General features: G+C 39.9%; 3 protein-coding genes across 10 annotated transcripts; 1 reads left to right on the top strand and 2 right to left on the bottom strand.

Moving 5' to 3' along the window:
* The first annotated feature begins 2 nt into the window (after positions 1–2).
* LOC145457673 (uncharacterized) lies at positions 3–9,919 on the top strand. Its single transcript, XM_080335911.1, has 8 exons — positions 3–4,222; positions 4,396–4,527; positions 5,846–5,999; positions 7,362–7,470; positions 8,084–8,249; positions 8,400–8,604; positions 8,719–8,861; positions 9,015–9,919. The coding sequence occupies exons 1-8, from the start codon at positions 3,813–3,815 to the stop codon at positions 9,163–9,165; spliced, it is 1,470 nt and encodes a 489-aa protein (XP_080192037.1). The 5' UTR covers positions 3–3,812; the 3' UTR covers positions 9,166–9,919.
* LOC145457669 (uncharacterized) lies at positions 8,887–16,219 on the bottom strand. 5 transcript variants are annotated; one of them, XM_080335897.1, is made up of 10 exons: positions 15,025–16,219; positions 14,579–14,719; positions 14,327–14,452; positions 13,456–13,609; positions 12,882–12,984; positions 12,212–12,377; positions 11,835–12,072; positions 9,505–9,647; positions 9,310–9,434; positions 8,887–9,237 (listed from the first exon to the last, which is right to left on the bottom strand). In XM_080335897.1, exons 1-9 carry the CDS (start codon positions 15,543–15,545, stop codon positions 9,338–9,340), a joined length of 1,689 nt encoding a protein of 562 aa, XP_080192023.1. In that variant the 5' UTR covers positions 15,546–16,219; the 3' UTR covers positions 8,887–9,237; positions 9,310–9,337. The 5 variants fall into 5 exon arrangements, with proteins under 5 accessions (XP_080192023.1, XP_080192022.1, XP_080192025.1 ...); XM_080335896.1 differs by having other exon boundaries at positions 8,887–9,434; XM_080335899.1 differs by lacking the exon at positions 14,327–14,452 and having other exon boundaries at positions 8,887–9,434; positions 13,456–13,612.
* Positions 16,220–16,361: 142 nt separating this feature from the next.
* LOC145457671 (uncharacterized) lies at positions 16,362–27,730 on the bottom strand. Of its 4 annotated transcripts, none has more exons than XM_080335904.1 (8): positions 24,739–27,730; positions 22,500–22,637; positions 21,373–21,529; positions 20,677–20,779; positions 20,172–20,346; positions 19,371–19,614; positions 19,040–19,179; positions 16,362–17,663 (listed from the first exon to the last, which is right to left on the bottom strand). In XM_080335904.1, the coding sequence occupies exons 1-8, from the start codon at positions 25,200–25,202 to the stop codon at positions 17,567–17,569; spliced, it is 1,518 nt and encodes a 505-aa protein (XP_080192030.1). In that variant the 5' UTR covers positions 25,203–27,730; the 3' UTR covers positions 16,362–17,566. The 4 variants fall into 4 exon arrangements, with proteins under 4 accessions (XP_080192030.1, XP_080192033.1, XP_080192031.1 ...); XM_080335907.1 differs by having other exon boundaries at positions 22,500–22,633; positions 24,739–24,877; XM_080335905.1 differs by having other exon boundaries at positions 22,500–24,107; positions 24,739–24,868.
* Positions 27,731–27,813: the final 83 nt, after the last annotated feature.

Genomic DNA, 27,813 nt, shown 5'->3' with positions numbered 1-27,813 from the left:
TTTTCTTTAACGACAAGACAATTCATTTCAGTGAGATTAGAACTGGGCTGGTTGACGATATTGTATGGCTAGATTGCCACTGAAGACTGAAGTCAGTGTTGTTTTGTTATTTGCGTAGTGTTATTAATAATACTGTGTGTGAGAGAGAGAAAACTGACCATGAAAGCATATTATAGCTAGACGTCTACAGTAGATTGAATAGTTACATTTTCGTATAATCCGTATATGCCTGTGGTCGGAGGAAATGACTTATGACGTCATGTGTTTTTAATGTGTTATACAGTATACGTGAATATATGTGAATGAACTTTGGAAATTGACGTTAATACAGTACATAAATGTTTCGCTGCGGATTCCGACTTGGTGACTCGTAGGATCTCCTATAGAAGGCACGTGCCTTCAGCGACAGTCACCAAATTTAAATCTAGCTGTGTTTGATGAATATAGATATATGGCATCAATTTCAGCGCATTTCCACATCCCTGCATACGTAGCGGTTTTGGTAATTATAGACATATAAACACAGCAACGACGTGGTGATTGGCGATCATCGAGGTTCTATTTGATTATCGCTTATGAGGATAAAGATTAGGCAGCTCACGAGAAATAGAGATATACTCTTCTATATCCATTTCCATCGTATTCCTCGTCGGGCTAGGGACGTTCCAAACTTCATTTGCGAAATATATGCTCAAGTTCTTATTTGAAGAATTAATAACGTGGCGAACCGCCTAAGTAACATACTGTATAATTACCGTAATTAGTAGACAAACGTTGGAATCAAGTCAAAGTCATTTCGAGCCAACCTAAATTTTGACTTGAGTCAAGTCAAATTATTTGAAAATTTTACATGTCGAGTCGCGAGTCAAGTCACGCAAATTTTTAAAGTGACTCAAGTCTAGAAAAGTCATTTCAAATTTCGGAATTTCAAGTCACATGCAGATGCATAAGCAGCATTCACATATAATTACATCGAGCGTCAAGCTTGTCAAAATTGGCATCATGTCTTTTCAAATCTACTAGGACGGTGTCTGTCAGGTCACAGGTATTTATGAAAGATGCTGAGAATGATCCCCACAGGTATTATTCCATCTTAAATACTATGGGACTAATGGGAGCATAATTCAATGTATGCAACGTTCATAGACATGAATTCTACATGAAAGCTTTCGAGGTCCCGAAAAGGAATAATGTTTGAGGTTAAGTTTGTCACCAAATTCGTCCAATTGACCCGAAAGGATCAACTTTTTTTAGCAAAACAACTTTTTTTTTATCATTTACCATTCAACTGACTGCTGACTATATCTATATACCCTTGGTGTTGTATGTCCCCCAATCTCGATAATCACTGAAGGCTTTCTATGTCGATTCCAATCCAACGACCTATAGTTCAGAAGCTGCGCGAAAAGTATATCGTTATTTCAAAACTAGCGCCCGTTATCATTGCTCGTAAATCCCATTTGCAGTCTCACACGTTATTATTCTGAAGTAATAACATGCCTAAAATGTATGAGCACTCCCGTTCTATAACGACTTGTGAGTTAAGTGCATGTCATAGCTGTTTTGTCTGCGGTGTCGCTGCGGAATTTGTCACTTCGAAATCCAAACTCACGTAAAATGCAACATTCGAGGCTGATTTTGGGGGGCTCCAGGACCACTAAGCGAATAAAATTTATATTTTCGCAATCAGTACCGCGGTAGCTTTCGATTGATACCCGCTTTCTCAAATTTAATGCACGACAAGCCGGTCAAAAATTACGTTCAAATGGCCTTCGACCAAATAGAAAGTGTGACGTAGACCAATTTCACTGACCCGTGAGATTTGCGTGTGCCCACACCATATAGGACACTATGGTATAATCGTACGTGGACAATGGACGTGGAATCCAGTGCACCAAGAATTATAGTATGGATGACTTGGTCACTTCTAGGTGGGACTGAAAGGTCGCGATTTCTTTGCGAAGTTGAATATTTGATGAATTGAAAATCGAATAGAAATTTTGACGCGAGCCACCAGTCATTTCATATTTTGAATGCGTCAAATCCAAGTCAAGTCCAGTCACTTTAGTGCATTGGCTCGTGTCTAGTCAAGGATCGGGTGATCCCAACATTGCCGTAGACTTACAAATCATCCGAGGCGAAACAATGAAAGGGGCATGTACTAAATCGGAACGCTGATCCAGACGATGTATCATCACCTGCAGTTGTCCGTTGTGTGATTCAAAACAATACTTCCACTGCCATAGGGACTATGAGTTGTAGCGTGTATTTGGGAATATATCTTAGCGCAGCCAGCGTCAAGTGAAACATGTTTATAATCAAAGCGAAGCACGTGGCTTCCATGTTTAGAATTTAGATGGTGCAAATGCCTAGAAGCAATGTTTGACTTCGTCCCATATTACATACGCAAGCGTCGAGGGAAACACTAGGCATACGAAGGTATCTGGCTTGTCATTAATTTGAAGCATAAGCTCTGAATCGTCGTCAGGCAGTTGAACGATAATATTGAAGACTTTCAGTATGCGATCAGATTCAGAGAACAGACTAAATTTAAATTTGGGACAACAATATATGGGACGAGATGTATATATGCATGCATTTTCCTGTGTGAAGTCAGCAGCCTGTCTTACCAATTTGGTAAATCGTTGATCTGCTAACGTTGCAATCAGAATCGCATTTTGAAAAAAAAGTATTATATGATTCTGTTAATACTTTGACTGCCAACAATCCTAAATTTAGGATTTTACTCAATTCCATAAAGTGCCAGCGATCCTATATTTAGGATATTTTTCAAATGCGTACAGTGAAGTCCGGAATTGGTTATATCCCAGGATTACGAAAATTTTTCATACGATGCGCAAGGTTTACACTTATCAGCACGCCCTATTCCAACTAAATATCCAACTAGTGGAAAATTCATTGTTTGCTGGCGTTTACTGGTAATTTCCATAATAGGCCTTGGTAGCTAAAGTGTTAAGCGTATTTCGCAGAGTGTTCAGACTCATTTCGTAAATCACATATATATTTTATACTAGAGAAATCTTGCTTAAATTTTATGATACGGCGATTTTGATACCCATACTTACAGCCCATTGATTGACCCCCATTGGCGGAGGGGAGACGACACGACTATTTTCAAACAATGACGAGAGTGGGAGGTCATTAGCCTTTGCGCCGCATTGAAAACGACCGACGTGGTACTTTTTGGTCGAAAATATTCGAAAATAGATCGAAAATATGTCTGACTTTAAAGTAACCATGAATGCCAAATAGTACCACAGCATTCCGAGGTCATTGAGAGGGGTTTCCCAAATTTTCTGACTGAAGAGAGATCGTAAAAAGTGCCTATACGCATGAGTTAACACTGAATGCTGTATGCCGGTAGATGAATTATAAATGATAAGATTTGATGCTAACGGGTGTTACGGCATCAACTTGGGACTTCATGCAAATGTTTGGGAGATCAGCTGATAAAATGACTGGTACTACGGACGGGAAAATATCATCCGGATACATCTGGTTGAACACTATATACCCAACGTATCCGCGAGCATGCGTTGAAAAAACTCACATAATAACCTCCGCCGATCCCTATCCGGGCAATACTCGTAAAAGTTGTTGTCTCGCAATGAAAAGTTAGTATATGACATACCTACTTCATCACTTCTACAAATTTATTCAGTTAAGTTGATTAAAACTACACTATAGTCTGGAAAGTATCTTTGAGCATCACCATCTCACCATGTGGTAGTATCGTTCTTCACTATTTAACGATCTGTAATCATAGTCTTTTGTGACTTCCAAACCAGATAATGTCCGGCGACCTTACACAAAAGGTGTCAGCTGGAATCACCCTCACACTGTGCGTCGCTGCATTGGCCTATTATAGTAAATCAATTGCCGCTTGGCAAAGAGGACATTTTTTCGAGTCGACCATACAAGAGTGCGCAATCAAGTGGACAAACTCAAAAATAGTGACGTCAGAATACGAAAGGAGAGACGGAAGAAAATTGAGGGTACCCGAAAAATTGCCACCAGCGGTGCATGTGGATCCTATTTACCCAGACCCGATATTAAAACTACGACCAGACTATTTCGTCTTACCTATTCTACAGAATGGCCCGAACAATCAATTGGTCGGTTTTCGAGAGGTGATCTTTCTCGCCATCAAACTGAATCGTACTGTAGTAGTTCCACTGTTTATAAAGCATCATACTGACAAGTGAGTAAAAACAAGCTTTTGTTGCAATTACCTCACGTTCATATGGCTCACCAATGTACGGACGCATGTCATTATAACTATATGTTCTCTTGTGATATCAGTTTGATACAGATCTTGCGCCCGTATTGTTTAATCACCGACACGTGCAGCTAAAATTATACTATGTGTTACAGCGGGACCATACCGTTGGTATCACCTGTGCATCGATTGCAAGTTGAAGACTTGTGTACGTTCGTATCGTGTATAACGATTGAAAACTTTAGAAAAGCATGTGGATATGTTCTTCACGGAATGTTTAATACGAGGTAAGACATCTTGTTCTGTGTCACGTATAGAGGCACCAATTAACCGATTCGAAGACTGTAAAGACACACGGTGTTGTATGTGACCCTCAGAGCTTCGTGCGGTGGCAGTATCTATCTAGAATAGTTTGACAGGACCGAAACAGCTCTTCGTCAGCCCCCTAAAGCGTTGGTATTGGGCCCCGCATAGGCTTCGCGCCAAGACCCCCATCACGCTATACGTTTTTTCCATTACTTATCAGCGAGATTTTTGTACTGTTTGGTGAGTCGGCTTCTTTTGCCTGATCGCGCGAGGCGCGAAAACTACCTGTAGTTCATAATTGAATCGTCAATACGACCAGGAAATGCAGGTATAATGCAATCATTTTTTATCCTCTGTCTGCTCGCGTAATCAGATTTACCATAGTATAGCTGAGTGAGGGGTCTTGGGAAATGTAGGGCCCGTAAATAAAATCTAAACATATAATTTGGACGGACCCGTTGCACGTTCCATAAATTTTCAAAATATACCCTATTATTTTCATTAATTCACGAAATAATTTCGGGCCCCCTTCGAGCTCGCCCACAACCAATTGGGGGGGGGGGGGTACGGCAGTTACGGTTCTGGATATCATGTGCTATAACGTCCTGCCGACTATTCTATTACTATCAATTAGATAATCTAAATAGGTCGGGTGTTCGTACTTGGGGTTGCATTTAAAACTTATCTATTTATTTTCACCGGGTTACTATGCATTAATTGTTGAGTTGCGCGACGGACGAATTGTTTTTTAAATTAATGCTGTTAATTTTGTATCCTTTTCTAGACCACGTGATGAGATTTACCGGTAGAACTGATAGAGTTTGAAAAGTTAGGACACGTAATGGTACGTACATCTTAAGCCACGTTCTTACCTAATGGTTAATACTATTCGTGAGACGCGCGCCAGTTCCTCATAGTTTCCGTCACCATCAGTTTGCACGACCCTTGACCGAAACATTCCAAGGGACTCCACCAGCTGCAAACGATACCAAAAATATTACGTTCTTTATACCTCCGGCACATAGTGACGCGGGAAAGCCTGGTGTCAACCAACTACCATTGGTGTCGTTTTGCACGCTGCACACTGCCTAAATTCCTAACGAATGTTGCTATACAAACGGAGCAAATCGACCTTTGACCGAAATTTAATGTTTCGATATGCAAAATCTCATTAAGTGAATTGATTGATCTGATACCGTGTGAAATAACGAAAAATAACATTTTCATCATTTGGTAACTGCAAATAACAAACATATAGTATAGTCTCCGCCGAATTAGTGTATGCATTTTATTCTTAAGAGGATTGAAAAGCAACTACGGAGCTGTCGTGGCTAAGACCAATGGCATGAAACCAATAGAACCAGTTCTGCCTCTCATACCCCCCGGTGACATGAAACCGGGAACGGCCAGACATTATAGAGGTTCGGAAATAACGAAACTGTTTTCCTCTGAAGTGAGTATCCATTTGAAAGTATATTTTTTATTGTCATTGCAGTCCGACAAATTTGACCCTAGAGTATTGCAGCGTGCAATCTACATGTTTACATGGTACACCGGTCGTATCATAACGCTTATATTTCCGTAAGTCTGTAAGGATTGCACAAGATAGTGCAACAAAGAATTTTCGTGATCAGATTATACATCTTGTATATTGTAATCCGTATTAGAGTTGCGATGCATACATTTATTGATTTAACTTCGAAATCTGGTTACTTTGTATTTGTATTTGTATTTGTATGGTGATTCGACTTGACTCGAGTCATTTTTTCAAATACGTAAATTGACTCGACTCGAATCCAGTTTTGTGTTGGATCGACTTGTACTCGAGTCATTGTGCATGACTCGGACCGAGTCATATGACTCGAGACTAGGACGGCCAAGACAGACATTTCATTGTTACTTCGAATAATAGTAAAGTTACCACATTATGTGTGTTTCGTCTATCAGTCCATATACCTCGAAAATAAGGCCAGAAACTGTGAAGACTGACGAAAATTACGATACTATGAATGTGAGCCATTCTATATCAACTGAGCAGAGTTGAAAAAGTGGATTGAACCGGATTGAACTGAAAACTAAAAAGTGAACATAATGACTTGTACTCGGACTCGACCCCTACTATAGCTGACTTGGACTTAGACTTGACTTGGTGGTGAATTTCAAATGGCTCGACTTGACTCGAGTCAAAACTATAAAACTGAGATTAACTTGTGACTCGGAACCTTGTGACTTGATTACAACCCTGCTGTAACCTGTCGCTCTCATCTTTACTTTCTTACGCCCAGTCACATTTTTTTTGATTTATGACATGCATGAAAACATAGTACACACTCTTTTGACTTAGAGCGTATAGAGAGGAATGTGTTATGGTGTTTTCTCCTACAATGACCATTTACACCAGGCCGATATTCTTTATTTTGATTCCGTATCTGCCTACTTGTAGCACAGACCACTTTCTAGGTTCTTTAAAGATAGCGCCCACGCGGATCAAATGGCGAGGAGCAGCCTAGATAAACCTCCAACACTTGGATAGGAATTCCGAAGTCGACCTCGGTCGGACTCGAACCCGCAGCCCATTGATGTTACAGCTGTGCATTATACTATCTCGCCACAATGGAGAGCAATTGAAATGATATCAAAATCAGACATAAATTTCTATTCAACTAAATAAGTGACCACGACATTTTTTTTAAATTCGACTATACTATTCCTAAAATCGTATTCCTACGAAAATGCCCGAATCTTTTGATCTGCTGTGATATTGGCAACAATAATTCCAACGTAATATTTATACGAAACTGATTTATATTTGCAGGCCAGATGCGTAATATTTCCTAGACCTCTAACAAATTTACACCCGCTGTCTCGCAATCGCGATATGAAGGAGTTTAAGACGAAAAGAAATTTCATCGAATCCATCGACGGTAATCTGTTGAGTTTAACAATCAGTAGCAATATGAATAGGGTTGCATTTAAAACAATAGATTTGTTAAAACTTCGCTTAAAGTATGTGTTAATAGTTTTTAAACAAATGTCATATAAAAAATAACAATTTTTTCAAAAGTTGTATAATTATGTCATAATCGTGTAAATATTATCGAAAAAAAGATGTAGCATGAGCTTACGAACGACTTGCACTAGATTTAGCCAACGCGTACAATACGAAATGGCTGGAATCCTCGGCATCGTCGTCGGTTCAACAGCTATAGCACACAGGTTATATATCATTGGAACGAACTGGATGTTCTGATGATGATGACCACCGACCGCAAAAATGCTGCATGAAGATGTAGTCCTGGTCAAAGTTATTCTTCGATCCGTTTAAGACAGGGGTCGGAAACAATAAAACATATGTTTTAAACAAAGGAGATGCTTTAAACATGTTTGTTTTTAATTTTTATTTCTATATTTTAAATGCAACCCTAAGAACTATAATTACGATCTATGCATGCGATCGCTCAGCCTATTTATTTATCGGGCTTTGATTAATCGTTTACCTAATCCTGGTTTCAAAAGTTAATCAAAGCATCATCCCAGATTTGGCCTCAGCTTCTGAATATCACTTGGCGATAACAATAAAACATCACACCCGAAGCCCGCGATACATAAGTGACATGGCGAAGGAATTCGCCAAAGATATCATGAATGACAAGCCTTACATAAGCATCCATTGGCGGTACCAGCCAAACGAGTTTCTGCAAAGGTATGTCCTCCAGTCTATATATTTTGTAGTAGTTTTCTGTAATCGTCTATACTGCTGTTCTCGTGCTACTATATTGGGATCATATCTGTATCCAGTAACATTACACAGCTTGTGGGGTGATAATTGCTTCGAATCATCTTACTTTATCAGGTGTAAATTCAATCCAGACGGTAATGCCGTTAAATCGAAAATTTGTGCAAATGCTATGGACATCACGCCAATGGATATTGCTACCGCCATTGAAGAGAGAATCTTATCCATCTCGGGCCTGCCGATAAAGACGATATACTTTGCTACGCCTTCTAGCGAAAGACGTGTGCTAAGTGATGTAGCCAGCTATCTGTACGAAAAGCACGTAAGTCGAGGGAGGGATTACATTTAAATCGCAGTGCAATTGTATCGGACTTATAAATTTCCGAACTTTTTATTCATTTATACACATGCTGCGATGATATTCGTCTAATTTCAGGGATATTTCACATACTCCTCTCTTGACCTGATCGCGTTCATGACAGAGAAATTTGCACCTTGTCGTCATTTGCAAGATCATTTCAATGACATACTGTCCACGACGGAAATGGAAATTTGTACTTTTTCAAGCGTATTCCTCGGGTAGGCATGTTCTGCCTACAAGATGTTGCTTGGGTTCCTCTATATTTTATCTGCTATATTCAATACGAACATTATCGTCCTTTCCTATACATACGACACTCTCTGTTGAACGCACAGAAGCAGTTCCTTCATGAATTGTAAACCGTTTTGCAGCTCGTTACGATCGACCTGGTCAGATGTAGTGCACTCCGCAAGACACACAACTGACACAACAGCGACTTCGACTGGGAGTGACGGGGATATATTCACATTATCCATGAACGCGATGAAGCGACGAAATGGTGACTTGATTGACACACGGTAGCTATCAAGAGATCCAACTGCCGCTAATATCTCGGACCGGTGTCGAGAAGCACGGTGAATGGTGATACAGCTCCTGTTCACAGAGACGAAAATTTGAGAATAACATATTTGCTGACATCATCGCGCTTCAGTTAAACAACATAACCTGTGCTTTTATATGCTTCAAATAGATGTCAAATAATGTCGCGGTCGAGATTTGGAAACGTTCCGTTTACCGACTGAATAATCCGCGTTATGTGGACGTTTGTGGACCAGGTAGAACGTGGAGATCTGCAAATCGTTATACTTTCTGATAGATACGTATGTTTTATTTTACGTCGTGGTATGTTCAAGCATTTACCTGAGATACACGATTCCCCTCGAACACACCTCCATCTCGATTGTTGAAATGATGTCGTTGATGTGGGGCTTCAGGAACTTACACAGTCGGTACTTCCTTGATAGAAACTGGGCTATTTCTTCGCTCGAATGTACGATCCAACCCTAGAATAGATAGAGTATGTAATATTGATACTGCAGTCGTGGTAAAATTATAAAAGGGAAAATGAGTGAGTTGGACATATGCAGTCAAAGCAGTTGCCTTTCTACAATGAAATTTATGAACTGTATAGATAGTGCAAACCGCTAAAAGTTGTATTTTTACAAATTGTTCCATGTGCTTTTATCCCACTTCTTCTTGCACATTTTTATCTGTTGAATTACAGTACTTACATTTGGATGCTTACTTTTGTCCAGTAAAAAGTAGTTTTTGGGTATATTTGAATTACTTTTCTTCGTCAATGTATCATTAGACGGGGCAGAAGGGGCCTGTATAGGTTATGTAGCTAAGGGTTATCAAACTCAAGGTGTTCAATGGTTGCTTTCCAGTCGATCGTAAGAAAGCAATACCATGTCAGTGGGGTTCAAACCTCTCGCTATATGGGTACAAGTTTTGGCGAGTTGCGACAGTCCAGGGTGCTGCCGGAAATCTCGCAAAAGGAATATATATGTAGTTTATTTACTGCTGTGATTACTATAGCGGGTATCGTTATGGAATGCAACCATGATGCGGTTATAGAAAATTATGTGGCGCTCTGAAACGTTCCAGGTGTAAAAGATTCTGACCAATGATATTCTTTAAACTGAGAAGGATATAGCCACCTTAGCACTTGGATACGGGAGCAGAGTTTTCGGTATATACTCTTTTTATATGGTCCATATATGTCTATAGAATTCATTGAATAGTATATTCATATTGAAATGAACCCGAATATTTTCGGCTGACACTCGTCAGGGGTAATCGTCAGCAACTAGTAGAGAATTGGAAAGAACATTGTATATCAACAATCGTATCACAAAATATGACGTCACCAGCATGAAAGAGAGAGCGTTGAATGTACTATTTTTAGGTGGTACACGAACTCCTTTTGTTGACAGAGTTTTTGTTGGTGTATTTTGATATAAGTCGACTCCAAGGCACCCAAATGGAATTGTGAACGGCCCCGCCCAACGATTCGAAATCGGTCGTCTCGATAATTATTCGCACAAATCGGATTATCTAACAGATGTTTGCCGATGGCAGAATTAATGGCCTTTGATCGATCAGCATCAATCTTAAGCGAATGAGTTAAGGGTGAGCTTTTCACTGAGCGTGATGCACGTGCTCTGATAAATCTGGGGACATGTTGGTTTATGCGTTCCTGCAGACGTTTTGACGTTCTTTCCACGTAGCCACAATCACAAAAATAGTACATTGAACGCTCTCTCTTTCATGCTGGTGACGTCATATTTTGTGATACGATTGTTGATATACAATGTTTTTTCCAATTCTCTACCAGTTGCTGACGATTACCCCTGACGAGTGTCAGCCGAAAACATTCGGGTTCATTACAATATGAATATACTATTCAATTGTATATTGAAATTCTGTACCTCAAAGAAGCTCTTCAAATAGGTATTGCATTGTATTGCAACGATGGTGGCAGAGGATAAAACCTGAAAGTTCACCACGATCCGTATTCGGCCCGCAAGTCATACATTGAATAGGTCACCGGTATGGGGACAATGTTGTTCAACTTTTCGGATTTCTCATATATTTCGCAAAGTTCCACTACTGCGAAATGTCATTACCCGAATAATGCATTGATTTTGTGTTGGGCTGCGTATTTGAAAATATGCCTATCAGCATGAACGATTCTAAAAATATTATTTTTGTGATAAACACAGAAATTAAGTTCAATAAAGATAATAAACCTTTTTTTATATGTTAAAAGCCCCGTTTATGCTATATACCCTTCATATACAGTCCGACGAAAATATCATACTTACAACATTGGGGACATCATTAAGAACAAAAGCGGTAGTGCAGGGCGTATGAGATAAATGAAGATTGAATCCAAGTAACCTGTTGTAATATTCAAGACTATGACCTTTAAATTAGATGTAAGCCTGTTTACATTTGCACCAAAATTAACTCAATTTTTTTTTGCAAAATCTTAGCTGCGTGCAGAGATATATAGAACTATCCCTGACTATGTGTGTTTGGGGCAGGATTGGACTAAACGGCCGTATTATGAAGCAAGCGATACGATATATATAGAGCAATCGAGAAAAAATTCATAATATTATCATTTAGTCTTCACGTGCAGCAACGCATCTGGATGCGCCTGTAGAAATATATGGTCAAGTTACCTTTTTATTCTTCAGTATATCCCTTATAGTATTCACGGTGTCGGATTCACTCGGTGGTGATGCGATATAAATGTGTTTCAACGTAATAGAACTGTTGCTAATATTCTCCAGTCTGACTGCAAGAATCTTCTCTTCTATAGAATTTGCTATATCGACTGCTGTCATGGAAAGGGTACGCGTGCAAAATTTGACCTTTCCGGGTGGGCCTTTTCTATTTCGAAGTAGCATCCCTTTGCACCTGTCAAATCGGATCATTTTATCACTTAGAATTGGTGATGAAAACATAAATAGCAATAAAACCCACCAATTTTTATCAAGCTTACGATACAGCGTCATAATTGAAACATTGGGAAAGTATGTAACGTGAAATGTAGTACCTTTTCTTGTAGTCTCCTTTGTTAAATCTCCAATGTACAGTTACTAGTGGCTGGTCTTGTGTTACAGATGCGATGAAATTGATAGCAATATTTCGGATGTAGCTCGGATGTTGAGTATGTTTTATGATTTCAATTACCAACTTGGCCTCATCGCTGATTGGATGATCTGAACAGTCAAAATTATTATCAACCAGCAGTAATAAGTAAAAGTCGTATTGTGGAGATGTGGGACCATTGAACAGAAAAAATGCAAAATTCTCTCCGGCACACACAAACCTTCAACCGACAACAGCAAAGCGTTTGGTCATTCAATACTTTGTTTCAAGCGTTACCCAACCTAAATCCGCCGGTTTCTTTGCGTTAAAGCAAGGAAACAAAACGTTTACGCCAGCTTCAATATACTCTTTCACTCCCAAATACAGAAAATCTGTCACAGACCACATAAATCGCGTAAGCCAGAAGTAACTACGAGCAAAGGAACTTTCTGGCGACATGCATGGATTATCATCATAGAAAACTATCGAAATGTTTCGTCCCACTGTGATCATCGGAACCCACATCTCCCATACATCTATAGATATTACTGCCGAATAGCAGCGATATCGATTCATAAAATGACACGCCAAGTCCACTAAAATAAATTCATTGAGTGACGATGCAACATTCATACTTTCAATTGCTTCCGTCGTTGAGATGTGAATTTTCTTCCCTCTTTTGTTGTATCCCGGAAGGAGAATGTTGAAAAGAGGCTTAAAGTACGCCACGCAACGTTCCTTAAATTTATGTTTCATGTTATTCAAGCAATTCCGTTTTTCTCCAGCCGTGAGATCTCGTCTTGTCTAACGCTTGGTAATGAAGTGAGGTGATGTCCACTTTGTGATCACGGTACAATATAGGTATTACTATCTAACGTACTTAAACATCTTGATGCAGCACACGACATTGTTAGGAAGTTGTCCCGCATCATGCTTTTAACCAAGTCGAAATGGGACTAAATTAAATGCCGAAGAAGTAAACTTGAGACTCATAACCTCATGACCGCATGCAGTCAGCAACACGATGCAATTAAGTAATAAGTGCACAGAGTCGTAGAAGACGCCGCTAAAACATCATTGTTGTGAGAGACTTTATGTTTGGTTACGTTATGAAAAAGGAATCCCACATTGAAGCAGATTATAAAAAACTACAAAGAGACTTGATAAGAATTTGATGACTGATATACATCTTAATTCTGGTCTATTTACCTGCGATTTAAAAGATTCTGTTATATCGTCTGATCGTAACTTTCTCGGGGATGAGCTACGGATTTGCGTAATGAGGGGAGGGTCACCGTCAGATCGCCCAACTTGCATCGTCAAATATGCCTGGACTGCCCGAGCATTCGTAATGGAGAATTTCCTGCTGAACGCATTGTAGTGATGTTTATGTTTATTCAGAACATATCGATTATTATGGATAGGATATAGTAATATAATGCGCCCGCTGTACTGTACATGTAAATCGAGTTGCAGCAAAAGCAAAAACAAAAATAAGTTGTGTTGCAAAACAAACCTATTCAAAACAATGTTAAATCAACGGTTTAAAGAATTTAAACACAAATATATATTGCCCGATTTATTTTACAGAGGGCGTATTTCTGTCAAAGTGAAACCCCGTTAACTGTCTCGGTATAAATCGGTCAACTCCGGTCAATATTTGTCGGCTTTCCCAATGACGTCATCACTACTAATACAGATGGTTCGTGTGAGAGAGTCAGGGGTACAGTTGGATTGGTTTATGAGGAGTGCACTTCTGGGTGAAAATGCTTACAAGTTGTGATTTTGAACTATATAATACGCTTGTTGGAACGGAGCTATACTAGCTTTTTAATCACCTGGAGCTAAAATGAAAATGAATGAAGTGTATTGCCACTAATTAGATGTGGAATAGCATATTCATATTGAAATGAGCCCGAATATTTTCGGCTGACACTCGTCAGGGGTAATCGTCAGCAACTAGTAGAGAATACGAAAGAACATTGTATATCAACAATCGATATACTATTCAATTGTATATTGAAGTTCTGTACCTCCAAGAAGCTGTTTAATTAGATGTTCTAGTCTAGTGGCTCCCAACCTTTTTCGACTCATCGCCCCCTTTTCAAGCTCAACGTCGATCATCGCCCCCCAAATTTTGTGAACCGAAAAATCGGTATACAATCTGCAATCATCGGCGGCTTGAGTAAAAATTTCCGTGGGTTGACTAAAAAAAAAGGTCATTTCTCCGACTTGACTCCAATATAGCCGTTTTAACGAGTCTCCAGTTATCAAGTCTGATTTTATATTGAAATAAACCCATGCTCGGCATGCTCGAAGGTGCGCAACTCACTTAGCAGTTGAAAAGATAGCATCTAATTTTCCGTTACAAGTCCGCTGGAAATCGTCCAGAGTTACGCAAGAAATGAGCTTGCACACTGCCAATAGATGGACGCGATGGCCTGGGTGAATATAATGTGTCTTCTTCTCTTGACTAAAAAGGCAAATATATAGTTACATTCACGAGAACGACAGTTCATAACGTTACAGAAGTGTCAGGTAAAATATTTTCTAGGATATACATTGCACCAATTTCACTACAGGTCAATATTATTTTAAGTTCAAGTAAATCGGAACGGAGTCGTCAATAGCGAATATGCTGATTCAATCTTACTTTGTAATGGTAAATTCTAGAGAAATACGTAAGTGCTCGCCGAATCATCAATGAAATAAATACGCAATATACGATGATTGCTTCTGCGCATTACGATACTTCGAAAAAGGTTATCAGCTACGCACCTGTCTGTGAAGTGTTTGAAAAATCGAGGTATCACCAACGTCCTGTTGAGTTTAATAGCGACGTAGACGGTCTCGCGAAACTCAAATAACTGGTTATTAGCACCCCCTTCCAAAATAGGAACGATGTATCTGTTCGCGTCCATTCGAAAAACTGGAATTTTCACAACTGGAAGTGGAATTCGCGCTCTTTGTGATATCCCATATATTACACTGCTGCTGTTTCGTTCGCCCTCATACACGTTTCGTTTGAATTTCTCCACTGACTTCAGATTACATTCCGCCCGAGTCACGCTTTCCAATCCTCCCGTTTTCTTCTTCGCCGCGTGGTTTGTGACATCGCTGTTACCAGTCATAAATTCGCTTGAACTTATCACGCGAAATAGGAACAAGACACCGATAATGAACAGCAGAACGAGCCATTCTCTCTTCTCGGTACTGGTGTACGTCTCTTGATAGTAACGTGCTGTTTGTAAGAGATTTAGTCGGAAACATTGCTTTCGACTAAAAGCTTTGCTGGGCATCGTCTTAAATAGTAAAAATAATCTTCAACATTCAAGAACTTACGGCGACTATAGATAGGTTAACTGAGACAGTACGGGCTATAAGGAGATAAAGATTTCAAATAATCTCCATTAGTAAGATGGTTTCGCAATCTTCTTATGCTTTCGAAATGGCCGTACGAATTATTGTATAGTTGAATGACGACGAAGGAGCGTGGGACGCTTCTTGTCTCTTTGAATTTTTATGTAGCGAGGTGAGATTCGTTTCTGATATCACAATGCGATTATGTTTTTTTGTACGTCACCTAAAATTCCACTCTTTGCTACTCTCCTGTTCTAAATTTCGAAACCGATAGAAAAGTGTCGAAAGAACTTATTGAAGTCACCGCCTGCATCAAAGGATTGGTCAGTACCTAAACTTTGTTCGAAATACTGCTAATACCCTTCCTCATGTTATCAGTCGCTGTTCGCTACAAAATCCTCTCCAATCGACTGTAGTTAGAGGTAGTTATATATTGGAAATGAAACCGGATAATTGACCAAGGCCAGCGATTAACGTTGATTTGTGTGTATGCGCGTCGCTACGAGTGGCGCATTCCCCGTACGTGACAACGAATATAGGTGGCTGTGTACCGTCACTCTGCCGCATCAGATTCCCGTCAATGGTGTGACTCGTCTACTCTCAAGTGGTGCGAGATCTTTTGAATCGAGATAATTATTTGCAGACATTCGCATTAGTAGAACGAAACATGCAAATATAGCAATGGAGAGAATAGGATTGACTTCAACAGGTGATTGGCGATATGCTAATCTTGAGAATTGCTTCAGGACCAAACATTCATTGAAGTACAATTTATTTAACTCGACGAGTTGGCACAATAAATAAGCATATACAAACAGAGATTGAAATGAAAGCCAATTTGGCAAAGTATGACGTAGCAATGAAAGCTTGCGCAAGATTGACTTCGAAAGTGATCGGGCATAAATGGAATAGTAGGCCTGTACAGTGGTCAGTGGACCTATCTAGGTGGCGCAATGCGCTCTATAAGATAACTGTAAATTATTTTAGGACTATATTTAGTTATATATCTGCATTTACGTCGGTATACTCGATGGATAGCATCATTATCATGTATGGCGACGAACGTAAGTTTCTATTTCAACTCATATCTAAATTACAATTTCTGAAAATCAACCTGTTTCCCAAATGTTGGACACAAATGAATATGCTTGGTATCAGAGTTTAGTCGCGACCGAATAAAGCATTTAATTAATGTTTTTCTATTTGCATTGTGTTTCGACTTCTATGGTCATTTCCACCTCAACCATATACTTCGTTCATGTAATGCCAACTAACAGAATCGCCTGAATCGTATCCATGAGCTTAGACACTGGTTGTCCATCTCGTGTGCAGCATTGACAAATCTCCAATGCTTAATCTAGCTAGGCGTAATCCTATCGGTATAAATACAAAAAAATATTATAAAATCAAGGCGGGATATGTGCAAATGTCAATTATACTAAAAATCGCTAGTCACGCATTTAAATATATTTAACGAGCTAAACCGATGCTCATATAATCTCCGATTGCCTGGGGTCACCTCAATCTCGCAATTATTCGTCTGGGATGTTTCCAATCACGACACATAAAAATATCGCAGATGCATCATTTCGATCTTAAATACGTTAGTAAGGCACGTGGAGATGCATAAAATGAGTTGAAATATTACACAGACACGAGGATTGAATCCAAGTGGGGTAAAATAACTAATACATCATAATATATATTATCTATATTTTCGGTTAAACTGAGTCCTATTGGCTAAGCCAATACCACGCAACTATAGAAAAATCTCGCGAAATTGGACCTGATGGATGACTTCGTGCCAACTTGCTGTCGAAACAACATAAACAATAAATTACAACAACAAAAACGGCGCTGGCAATGAGGCGGAAACAAAACCTCCATCTCTTAATTCAACTCTTGAACGAGTTTCGAATATGTGATTTGACGGCAAAAGTACTTTTGAATTTTCGCGGGCTCATAAAATCGGACTGTCCATATCCGGGAATGTTCCTTCTCTTGCACATAGCAACCGGGACACTCTGACGTTATTCGACCACGTCGACACCTCGGATCTAAACGAATAAAATTGTGGAAATTATTGGTTAGTTCAGATCGTATATAGTGCCATCTGCGGCTAAGTGGAGGCTGCAACCGTGGTTACCCACGAATCCACCTACTTTTTCGTAGTATTCGAGTAAGGTTTATCTGTTTGCATTATAATTGCTCAAGTTTTCATGTTTTTAAACTACTTCAACCTCAACAGTTTTAAGCCAACTATACTGACTTCTTGCGTTTTAGATATTGATCAAGTACAGAAAGCGGTTTATGGACAGATTTGCAGCGCTTTTACGAGTGAAATTACCATGGTAATTCGGTAATGCAGACCTGTATATGACGGTTGCTGATAATAATTCAGTTCCGTTGGTCATTCAGAGTTAGTTGCATACTGCAGTTTCAACAACTAACCAGGACCGTAACTGCCGCACCCCAAACCGCCAATTGGGGGAGGGGGCGAGCTCGAAGGGGGCTCAAAATTATTTCGTGAATTAGCATAAATAATAGAGTATTTTTTGGAAATCTATGCATCTTTTTCAATTTTGATTTAATGTTGCCGAATATCTCGGTTATTAGGTACTCTTCCCACAACACATAAAAATGTTTAGGTCAAGTGACATGCGGCTCCAAGAAGTGCGCCAGAACGATCGGCAGCGAAAAAACCTTGGCCGAAAAGGATTGCTCTTATGCTGACGGAAAACTTCGATACATGTACAATACATATATGTTTAATTGTCCATACGCCCCGAATGGTTGGCGCCGAATGTTCCTGTCCTGGAAATCTGAACCCCACAAGACAAATGTCATCCGACAGGGAAAAAATAATCGCGGGTGAAGAAATACCAATTTGAAATTATGTGCGTCTTCTAGTTTACTGCATGAGGGCGATTTCGATATCATTTGACATGCAGACAGGATGTCACGAAATAACACCATGTAACGAAGTCATTATACCAACGGATCCGCCCGCAGATGTTTAATTATTATTTACGGGCCCCACAGTTTTCAAGATACCTCACTTAGCTCTACCGGTAAATCTGATTACGTGGACAGATAGGATAAAAAATTAATGACAATAGGCGAAATTTACCGTTTCACGCGTTTAGGCGAAATATGCCGTTTCACCAAACAGTACAACAAATATCGGCGATAAGTTACGGCAAAAACGAACAACCTGTGGGAATAAGTTCGGTTTGTCAGCTTATGGGGGGCCCAATACCAACGTTTTTTTTTTGGGGGGGGGGGGCTGATGAAGTGCTGTTTTGGTCCTGCAACTAGCAATAGCGATTGACTCACAAAAGTTGGCCACGCGACGAGTTGAAGTAAGCCTTAATACTACCGTGTAAGGGGATTGGTTATGTAAAGAATCGTCCTTTAGCTATGTGAGACATACCGAAAGAATACGGTTCCCCGGGCGCAAATCTCCATTTCCAAGCTCGATATCAAATCGTACGAGTGCTTCTTGGTGACGTCACAGTCGTAAACCTTGGTGAAGTAATCTTCCAATTCCTCTGACGTGTGGACAGTCCACCCCTGCGAGTTGTCATGGTAGATTATCAATAATAGCTCGTCATACCGACATTAAGGAATAATTATAGTGATGTAATCTGTTTGACACTATGATTAATCTGTAGAGATTATTTAAAGTCTTCAATCTTCCCTATACACAAATATGAAGTCATAGCGAGCGTTCTAAATTTTGTGCATGCCATACCATACCATACCTTTCGTTTCCACAGTATCTTGGCCATTTTGTCGACGAATAATTTTTCTGATGGGGGTGCTGCGATGTACACGTCCCGAATTGATTTTAAATTTTTAACCCTACGCCCCGCAGAATTGTGCAGATCCGTCGATAACTTTTGGAGAACGGTACCCACGGCGTCTTCAGGCGTATAGTTCATGACCTTCGAGCATAACTTCGTCATTCCTGGCAAACTCTCGGGCTTCTTTAGGACAAAACGACACCTGTTAATTTCAGGTAAGACTCAATACGAGCACATCCTTATTGTTAACGAAATGTTCGGAAATGATGGATTATATTATCTTAAACAGAGCTCTCATGCCTGTTTATGAATTCACAATCTACCATTCCATGTATCATGAGAGAGATATCTCATCAGATTGTTGTATAGAATTCTCCCTATCGATCATGAACAAAGGTTTCAAAAAATATGTAGGCTATACGCATTACGCACAAGTCTGCCCCTTGTTGCGTAGTCCCAGTCCATGTAATCGCCGACGAAAAGTGGAGATTTGTAATGACATCGGCAACAACATATGCGTTATAGTTTTTATTCGTAGATATTAGTTATGCTGTGAATTACGACAATCGTACAAATTGAAAGAACGAGGAACAAAGATTACTTCAGAGGGTAGTCTATGTGAAACAATTGCCAAGTGAGCTCAAACAATGTAGTTTCAAACTATGAGATGACTGGATGGACATTAGATAAATAGTGTCACTAATTTTTTACTCTGCGGAGTCGTGTTTGTGTGATTATTCGCACAAATTGTAGTTTTACCTTCTGAAATAATCTCCTTGATTATATCTCCAATGAACCGTGACAATCGGCCTGTTCCCTACCAGGTGTTGCAAAAATTCCGCGGCCAATTTCGCAATGTACGGAGATGCCTGCGTATGTCTTGTGATGTCTTCCATCAACTCTACATCGGTTGTCTTATAATTTCCGCCTTGTTCTGAATCAGTATAAGTGTCATGTGTTGGTACTTGATTCATTTATATTTCTAGACTTTAAGCTCATACACATAGTATCAGTCATCGCTTTGCGTTTATTCGCGAGACATCTATAGAATATAAACGATATAAAACGACCGATATAAAACTTTCTGAAAACCATTTTGAGATATTTTATCAACGATACATGTACGATGTACGTACGTCGTACATGTACATGTACAGTACTTGTACAATTGCATGCAAGTAATGTATAGCCTACAAGGTTATCCGATATTAGGAGCAGTATAGTTCCGCATGGCAGACAGTAATCAAATAATCAATTAATTTACCTGATATGGCAGCCAATGCCTTCTTCTTGGAGACCTTACCAATATTATTCCGAGATTCGATTAGTAAATTGAACAAAGGCCTTTGGTATATCAAGCATCGATCCTGTTGACAACGTAATAAACCAATTTACTACTGACTTTCGCAGAAACGCAAGGCCTTCTATCAGCAATCGCGCAAGTTCATGGTATGTAGAGATCAAATTATTTTACGATATACGAAACGTAACACTGATAAATTGGGAATAATCCGTTCCGTAAATTTGGGAGGGGTCTACATCCGATTAGCATGTCTCTGAGTGGTGCCGAAGTTGTTTTCCTTTCCTATCATACTTCAGTGGCATTACCAAATTACGCCCACACTCCACATACGCATTACTGGTCGCGCTGGGGAGTCGCAATCGGAGTCTATGGTCGGAGTCAGGAGTACATTTTGGAGTCAGAGCCACAAATTTCAATATTGCGGGGTGGGAGCAGACTCATAGTCGCAATTTGAAATTACAAGGAGTCGGAGATTAGAATCGCGATTTGCAATTTGATGATATATGAATCCACACAAAGTATTGCATTTGGCTGATTTACACCGATTGGAACGCGTGTGAATACAGAATGTAGTACCGAAGAGTGATGACTTTATTTGCACTCGACGGTAAGTGGAAAACGCTTATAACATGATTTTCGTTCAGAGTGAATACGTACCTCGGAATGAAAGGTTTTCCTTATTTCTTTAGAATATACTTTATTTTTTCTGCTGCCAGGAAATGGATGATAGATAACCTTCACTCCGAACTCTCCTGCGGATGGTTTCATAATCATCCCACTGTGTGCCATGATCCCTTTATTTTCGATTATAGTTCTGCAAAGGATAGGATCAGTATACAAGCACAATTGCTCGCAATAAATCGCCGCATGATATCAATTTTAATTACGCTAACGAATATCAGCTCTTCACTTCACACGCTGTCAGTTAAGCTGAGTTTATTTTGAATAATTTTATCCTTTCAAAAGCACCGCAAGATTACGATACAGTGGTAAGACACGAATGTGTCGAAACAACTTAGAGAGCATAGTCTACTAAATACTTTAGTAGGCCACGCTTAGAGTAGTCTTTGAAATCAGACACTTACCTGTGTATTTACACCCTAAAGGCGATAGATGAAAACTGAACCTACCTCAAAAAATTAAAAAACACCGATCTCGTGGTGTCTGTCGAATATTGCTCACCCACTTGTTGGCGGCGACTTACCTTCCTTATGATGTGCGATTCAATTTAAGAATGGTGTGAGCCAATCATCAATATTCAATATCAACCCGCAAGTTTCTTTTTCTATGTATGTTCAATTTTTAACTCGATATTTTCGGTGACTTTGTGGAACAGACGGCTCTGATTGATTCACGATGTGAATGCAAAGCATTGTTATAAATCCTACGCGCCTACGTACAAAAATTTCTACGTCCCTTTGTACTCCATTTGCGCTTGTTCTCATGTTCATGTGTCATTTGGATTAAAATGTTGAGCTTGATTTATACCGCGGTATAATTCTGATAGGTGAAGGTTCCGTATTCGTGTCCACGTTTCGGGTGTGAATCCACACTCTTTTCGTATAGGCGATGGAAAGAAGAGTCATGCAAATTGAATGAAAAGTAATAGAAGAAAATGGGATGGCCTCTGGCTTGATACGGTTACCTCACTATGCAGCTCAAAATCCGTAATCTGGTGACGGTACTATGATTGCTATCGAATTTCGCGAAGACTATATCGATGCATTTATGAATATATTAGTCTTGGAATCCCAGCACGTTTATATTACACAAATCACCCTTACCTAAAGGTCATAACCGCATCTATTTGACCTTCGCATGTTCTGTGGAATTCGTTGAGAGATATGCATGATACCAAGTTGCAGACGGACTCGATGTTTATGCGATGCCCCGGATAGATGAATGCGAAGCCGTCGGCCTGACTTGAACAAAGATATTAATAACGCGAAGGTCGATAAAGGGGAGAAAGGTAACGGTTGACCGAATCCTATGAAATCCACCAAGCAATTACGTTTCGCGAACAACCGTAATTAACTTCGTGGCAAAGACAGTTACAGTTGCGGATATCATACCTATAGGCATTTCATCACTAGTGGCATTGAATCCATATGCATTACGCGTACGCATTTCGTGGCCGGATTTCCCCATATAGCCCGATTAAACAACGATCTTGCGAGACGACGAATGGAGGAGTCTAGATATCTCTGATAGCGGTTCTCGGACCGTGTGCCAATTGGACTGCTTATTGGCGCCGCGAGAGAATTTGATAAACAATTTCGACGTAGGCCTATAAGCAAAAATTACGGAATCCAAATTCTGCGTATGACGTATAGACGGTGGTTCTTTTATTTTTATCCGCTCAAGACATAATATGTGCAATGCGATGTAATGAACTGATTGAGAATGACGGAACGACCAAGTGCGGTCTCTCAATATGACCTCCGCTCAGCCTAATGCCCGCGGTAAAGTTGTTCGATCTTGATCTTTCTCATTTTAGGCTTTCCCGCTCTTTTCATTCTCTTCTTTGAATTCGTACTTGATCGGGGCTTTCTCGGGGCCTATTTTGTAAGGACTGTGCAAGCACAGAGATGTATAGGAGAGGAGAATCTTAGATAAACCTCTGACGCTTCGGAACTTGCTACTGCCAAGAATCAAGCCTCTACTGTAAATTTCGTTGGAACGCCAAGTCACCCATATAGTATAGCATTTGGGAAAGTGATAACTAAAGGAAGGTCATCCCCGGGCAATTTGGTCGTGATGTCGAGGTTTGCGTGAAGGTGTGACCATTTTCTAGCCGCCACCATCAGAACCGGGTAGAACAATGACATTACGTGATTTGATTGCCGATTTTCCTTTAAATCATCCACCTTGCCAAATTTTGCACGCATGGTAGCCTACTCATCATAAGGGTGGCGCTACTCACTATTTCGACATCTATGGTCATTGGTCATTTTGTATCAGACCAATGACCGAGCTTTTGTTCAAGACTTTCTGCAGAACGCCTCTTACGCAGATCAGATGGCACGGAGGAGCCCGGATAAACCTCCAACACTTAGAAAGGGATTCTGGGATCGACCTTGGTCGGACTCGTATAACCAAAGCCCGTTGGTGTTGCAGCGCTGCAACGTAACATTACGTTTCTCACCCAGCCATATGGTACTCGAAGCTAGGGCGCCGCGAACTATTTTCCCTTTCAGAGAGTGCCACGAGGTCTATAAGGTCGAGAAACACTGGATTAAGTAGTGGTAAATTATACCACCGCAATACCAATGAACCGTGGGTTGAAGTCTGAACGAGGTACACTCCAGAATCCGTGCTCATGTGTTTGGTGCACCTATCGCTCATCAATCTCCGTTACCAGCGTCCTATCGAAGCCTGCGTCGTAAGTAGGGCTGCATTTAAAACAAACGGTGTTTTCAAACATTTTGTTTAAAACCTGTTTTAAAAAGGCCTTTAAAAATTTTTTTTTTCAAGTTGTAAAATTATACCATTACTGTGTAAATAATTTTCAACAAAAATGTTGTATGAGCCTTACAGACAATTTCCACCTGATATAGCCGACCCGACGTATATCGATATGAGATGCTTGGAACCCTCAAAATAGTTGATTCAACAGCAACAGTACAGATATTTCGTCAAGGGAGCTATATTTACCCTATATTTTCAATTGCCAACGTCAATCCACTACGACATCACAATTGAATATTCGTGGCGTCATGGCTTAAAAAACATGTTTTAAACAAGGGCCTTGTTTTAAACATGTATGTTTTAAGTTGATTTTTGTTTTAAATGCAACCCTAGTCGTATCTAGGTCGTTTAATGTCCTGAAGCTATGTAGATGTTGAACGCTGCGAATTAACTTATTGATTAAAATGCTTTACATGCCACGCAGTACAGTACAGTATCGCCCATCAATCTCCGTTACCGGCGTATCATCGAAGGCTGGGTCGTAAGTTGGTCCTATAGATGTTGAACTCGGCGAAATAACGTATTGAATAAAAGTCCCAAAAAAGAAATACTCACGTATCTGTGAAATGCTTGTAGAACCGTGGTATGACGACAGTTCTGTTCAACTTAATAGCAATGAAAATCGTTTCGCGCATGCAGAATATCTGATTATTTGGTCCGCCTTCCAAGATCGGTAACAGATATTTGTCCGGATTTAATATATACTTTGGATTTCTGTTAAGAGGTCTTGGTAGCTCATTAGAAATCAAGTTTGATAATAATGGCTGATACACAGTTTGATCAACTTCAGCTTCGTAAACGTCCAAGCTCAATCCGTCAACAGCCCATTTATATAAACATGAGTTCTTCTGATCCTCATGCATATATTCCCTTGTTGAAACGTGCTTTCTCAACGATGTATATCTTCGGGTGTCATTCGCAAACACTTCAACGAGTCCTCGATTGTTGTATATTGTTAGCAGAAATGTCACGGCAATTGCTGATGTTAAGACAACGCGCCTATTGGCCATGTTCTGCATAAATTGCAAAGCTAATGCAAGAAATGCTGGTTGAGCGCAGCTGCATGGGGCCGCATGCGAGGTACAATCACAGGCCTAATCTCTGAAAAGAAACTTTTGCTGCAGTATTACTCCAAGTGCTGAATCGAATTCCCATCAAATATAATTGATTGAAGCATAATAGCCATACTGTAGCGGTAGCCCATGCACTCACCGCATGCAGTTATTTCACATAGTATGTAGCTGCAATACATGATGCTTTCTGACGAATATATTCTTTGATATTAGGCCTAATTATTGTGTGATGTTTAAAATCCGGAGACAATGAGTGGCACAGAAATAACTCTAACCAGCCTGTACGAGTGTACTGTACGTACGTCGTAAAGTGCACGTACAAGTCAGTTAGAAATCAATTACAATATGCTATGCCCCGCTGCCCGACCGGCGATATAATTCGGAAGACTATGAAATTGTATAGTCACGCGAAGAAAGGATGATCACTTTCAATTCGGTCGTGTCTCACTAGAACACTATATACCAATTAAGGCTGGGTAAAATCGAGAACCTGAGTGATTCGATTCTGAATAACGTATTATGCTTCGAGGCGAGTCTAGTAATCGAGTCTCACTCATTATGACGTCATAACAAAATGTAACATTTCATAGTTAAAATATGTGTAATAATATAATGCCTGTGGGCTGTGATCCATCACATTGAAAATACTTCGGTATTTTTCCGACCCTACCGATTTCATTGCACTTTATGACGATGTTGTTGTATGATCATGGCTTCGGAAATGTGTTATTTCCAGTAACGTTCGTAGCTTTGTACTATATGTTTCGCATGCTACGATACGGCCAATCAATGTTTCAAGGCTTCAACAGTGGAAAATAGTATCGAAACCATAATTCTCGTTGATAAATTAACTTTCAGTGGCGAGGAGCGTATAATTTCAGTACTCGAAAAAAATCGTATTTTACTACTCGACTCGAATCATCGAAATTAATACTCGATTTAGATTCGAGTACTCGAATCACTATGCCCAGCCCTAATACCACGATGGAAGACAAACCTTGCCAGTTTCGCTTTTAGTGTTCCATCTACGACAGGGATATCTAGAACTCTGCCGTCAATGGGAACACGAAATATCCCTGACACAAAATATCCCTGATCTGGTTGGCAAATATTCATGACAAATCGTACCACTAGTTTCAACATTACCCAGTGCCTCAACTGTGGCCGCACGACGCTGCCTGAATATACGCATGCCTTGACTACTAGCGAAACGCTGGAATCATCTTACTGCTTTACGTTACGCAGCTGATCTCGCAGCACTACTATACATTGACGTAACCAATATCATATTCCTTGCGTTTGTCTCGCCTGGGGCGTTACGTGTCGTCGCCAGGGTTGGGCAAATTCGAATAACTTAGTGATTCGATTCCTCATCGAAGACTAGGCTTCGAGCCGAGTCCAATAATGGAGTACCACTCATTCTGTTATCTTTGAGTGAAGTTCGAGTATGTACCTTTTATGCAACCAACAAAACAATGCCAGTTCTACAACGCACATAAATATAATGTGCATGGCAATGCTGTGGGTTGATCACCACTTCACAGAGATGGGTTATTTCCACGAGCATGCATATAGCTTTCTACAGCATGTTCTGGATGTTGAAGGCTGTATAGAGTCGGTCAAATTTACCACCGACTCCGACTCCAGTTCCAACTCCCACTTATTTTTCTCCACAAAACCCCGACACCAAATCCAACCCCTACCACAACAGTACCACTACAATTAACTTGGAAAATTGTAGGCCACGGTGAGTGTTAACCATGAAAGTATGAAAACGTATCAACCATGATGGCATACAGTAAATTGTTTAATTTTGACGCTACTTGGACTCCTCACTGTGCAATTAGAATGTCTATATTAATTTCGAAATATCCTTTCCTTGACTCATACATTATCAGTTTTCATAACATAGATATAACACTTTCTCACTTCGGATAAACGGCGTTGGTCACAAACGAAATTTAGGGAGGAGTCAAATAGTATTTTTCTGCATTCATTACTTTGTCAAGTATTCATGAACTGCTTGCACTATTTGTTCGATCCAGACGGCCGAGCTACTTCTAGATCTGTTTTTGATTTTGTCAAGTGGGAAGCAATATTTGGTTGTATTTGCATTATTTTTTATTAAAACTGGACCATGCACTTACTTACAGTATCAGGGCGTAATGCCAAAAGTTGCAACGATTTGTGATTGTCATTTATTCTGACTATATAAAATTGCAGTGTATTTGTGCTATTTAATTGCAAACAGGCAAGGTGACAAATCTAAGAGATATTATGACCAGACATCATGACCAGAGGCAAATCCGATAATGAATGCAGCAGGATTTCTAACACCCTGGAGGCTAAATCGACCGTTCTATGGGAGTCCATGGATTGATATTTTGTGGATGATGAATGTTCACAAAACACTGTTGCGGTCTTGAAAGTATGTAACATGAGCCACCCATCGAAACGCCAACGAATTGTTTTGGTTTGGCAATTTTCAATTCCAGTTGCCTTGTGTCGATTTCATCTCCGATCATAGTTGAGACCGAGTATGGTTGGTGAGCCGTGC

This window comes from Botryllus schlosseri, chromosome 15 (genome assembly GCF_051294905.1).
Source record: "Botryllus schlosseri isolate E-star chromosome 15, Bs_hap1, whole genome shotgun sequence".
NCBI classification, from domain to species: Eukaryota; Metazoa; Chordata; class Ascidiacea; order Stolidobranchia; family Styelidae; genus Botryllus; species Botryllus schlosseri.
The sequence above is the reverse complement of the archived record's forward strand: the minus strand, read 5'-3'. Positions and strand labels throughout refer to the sequence as shown.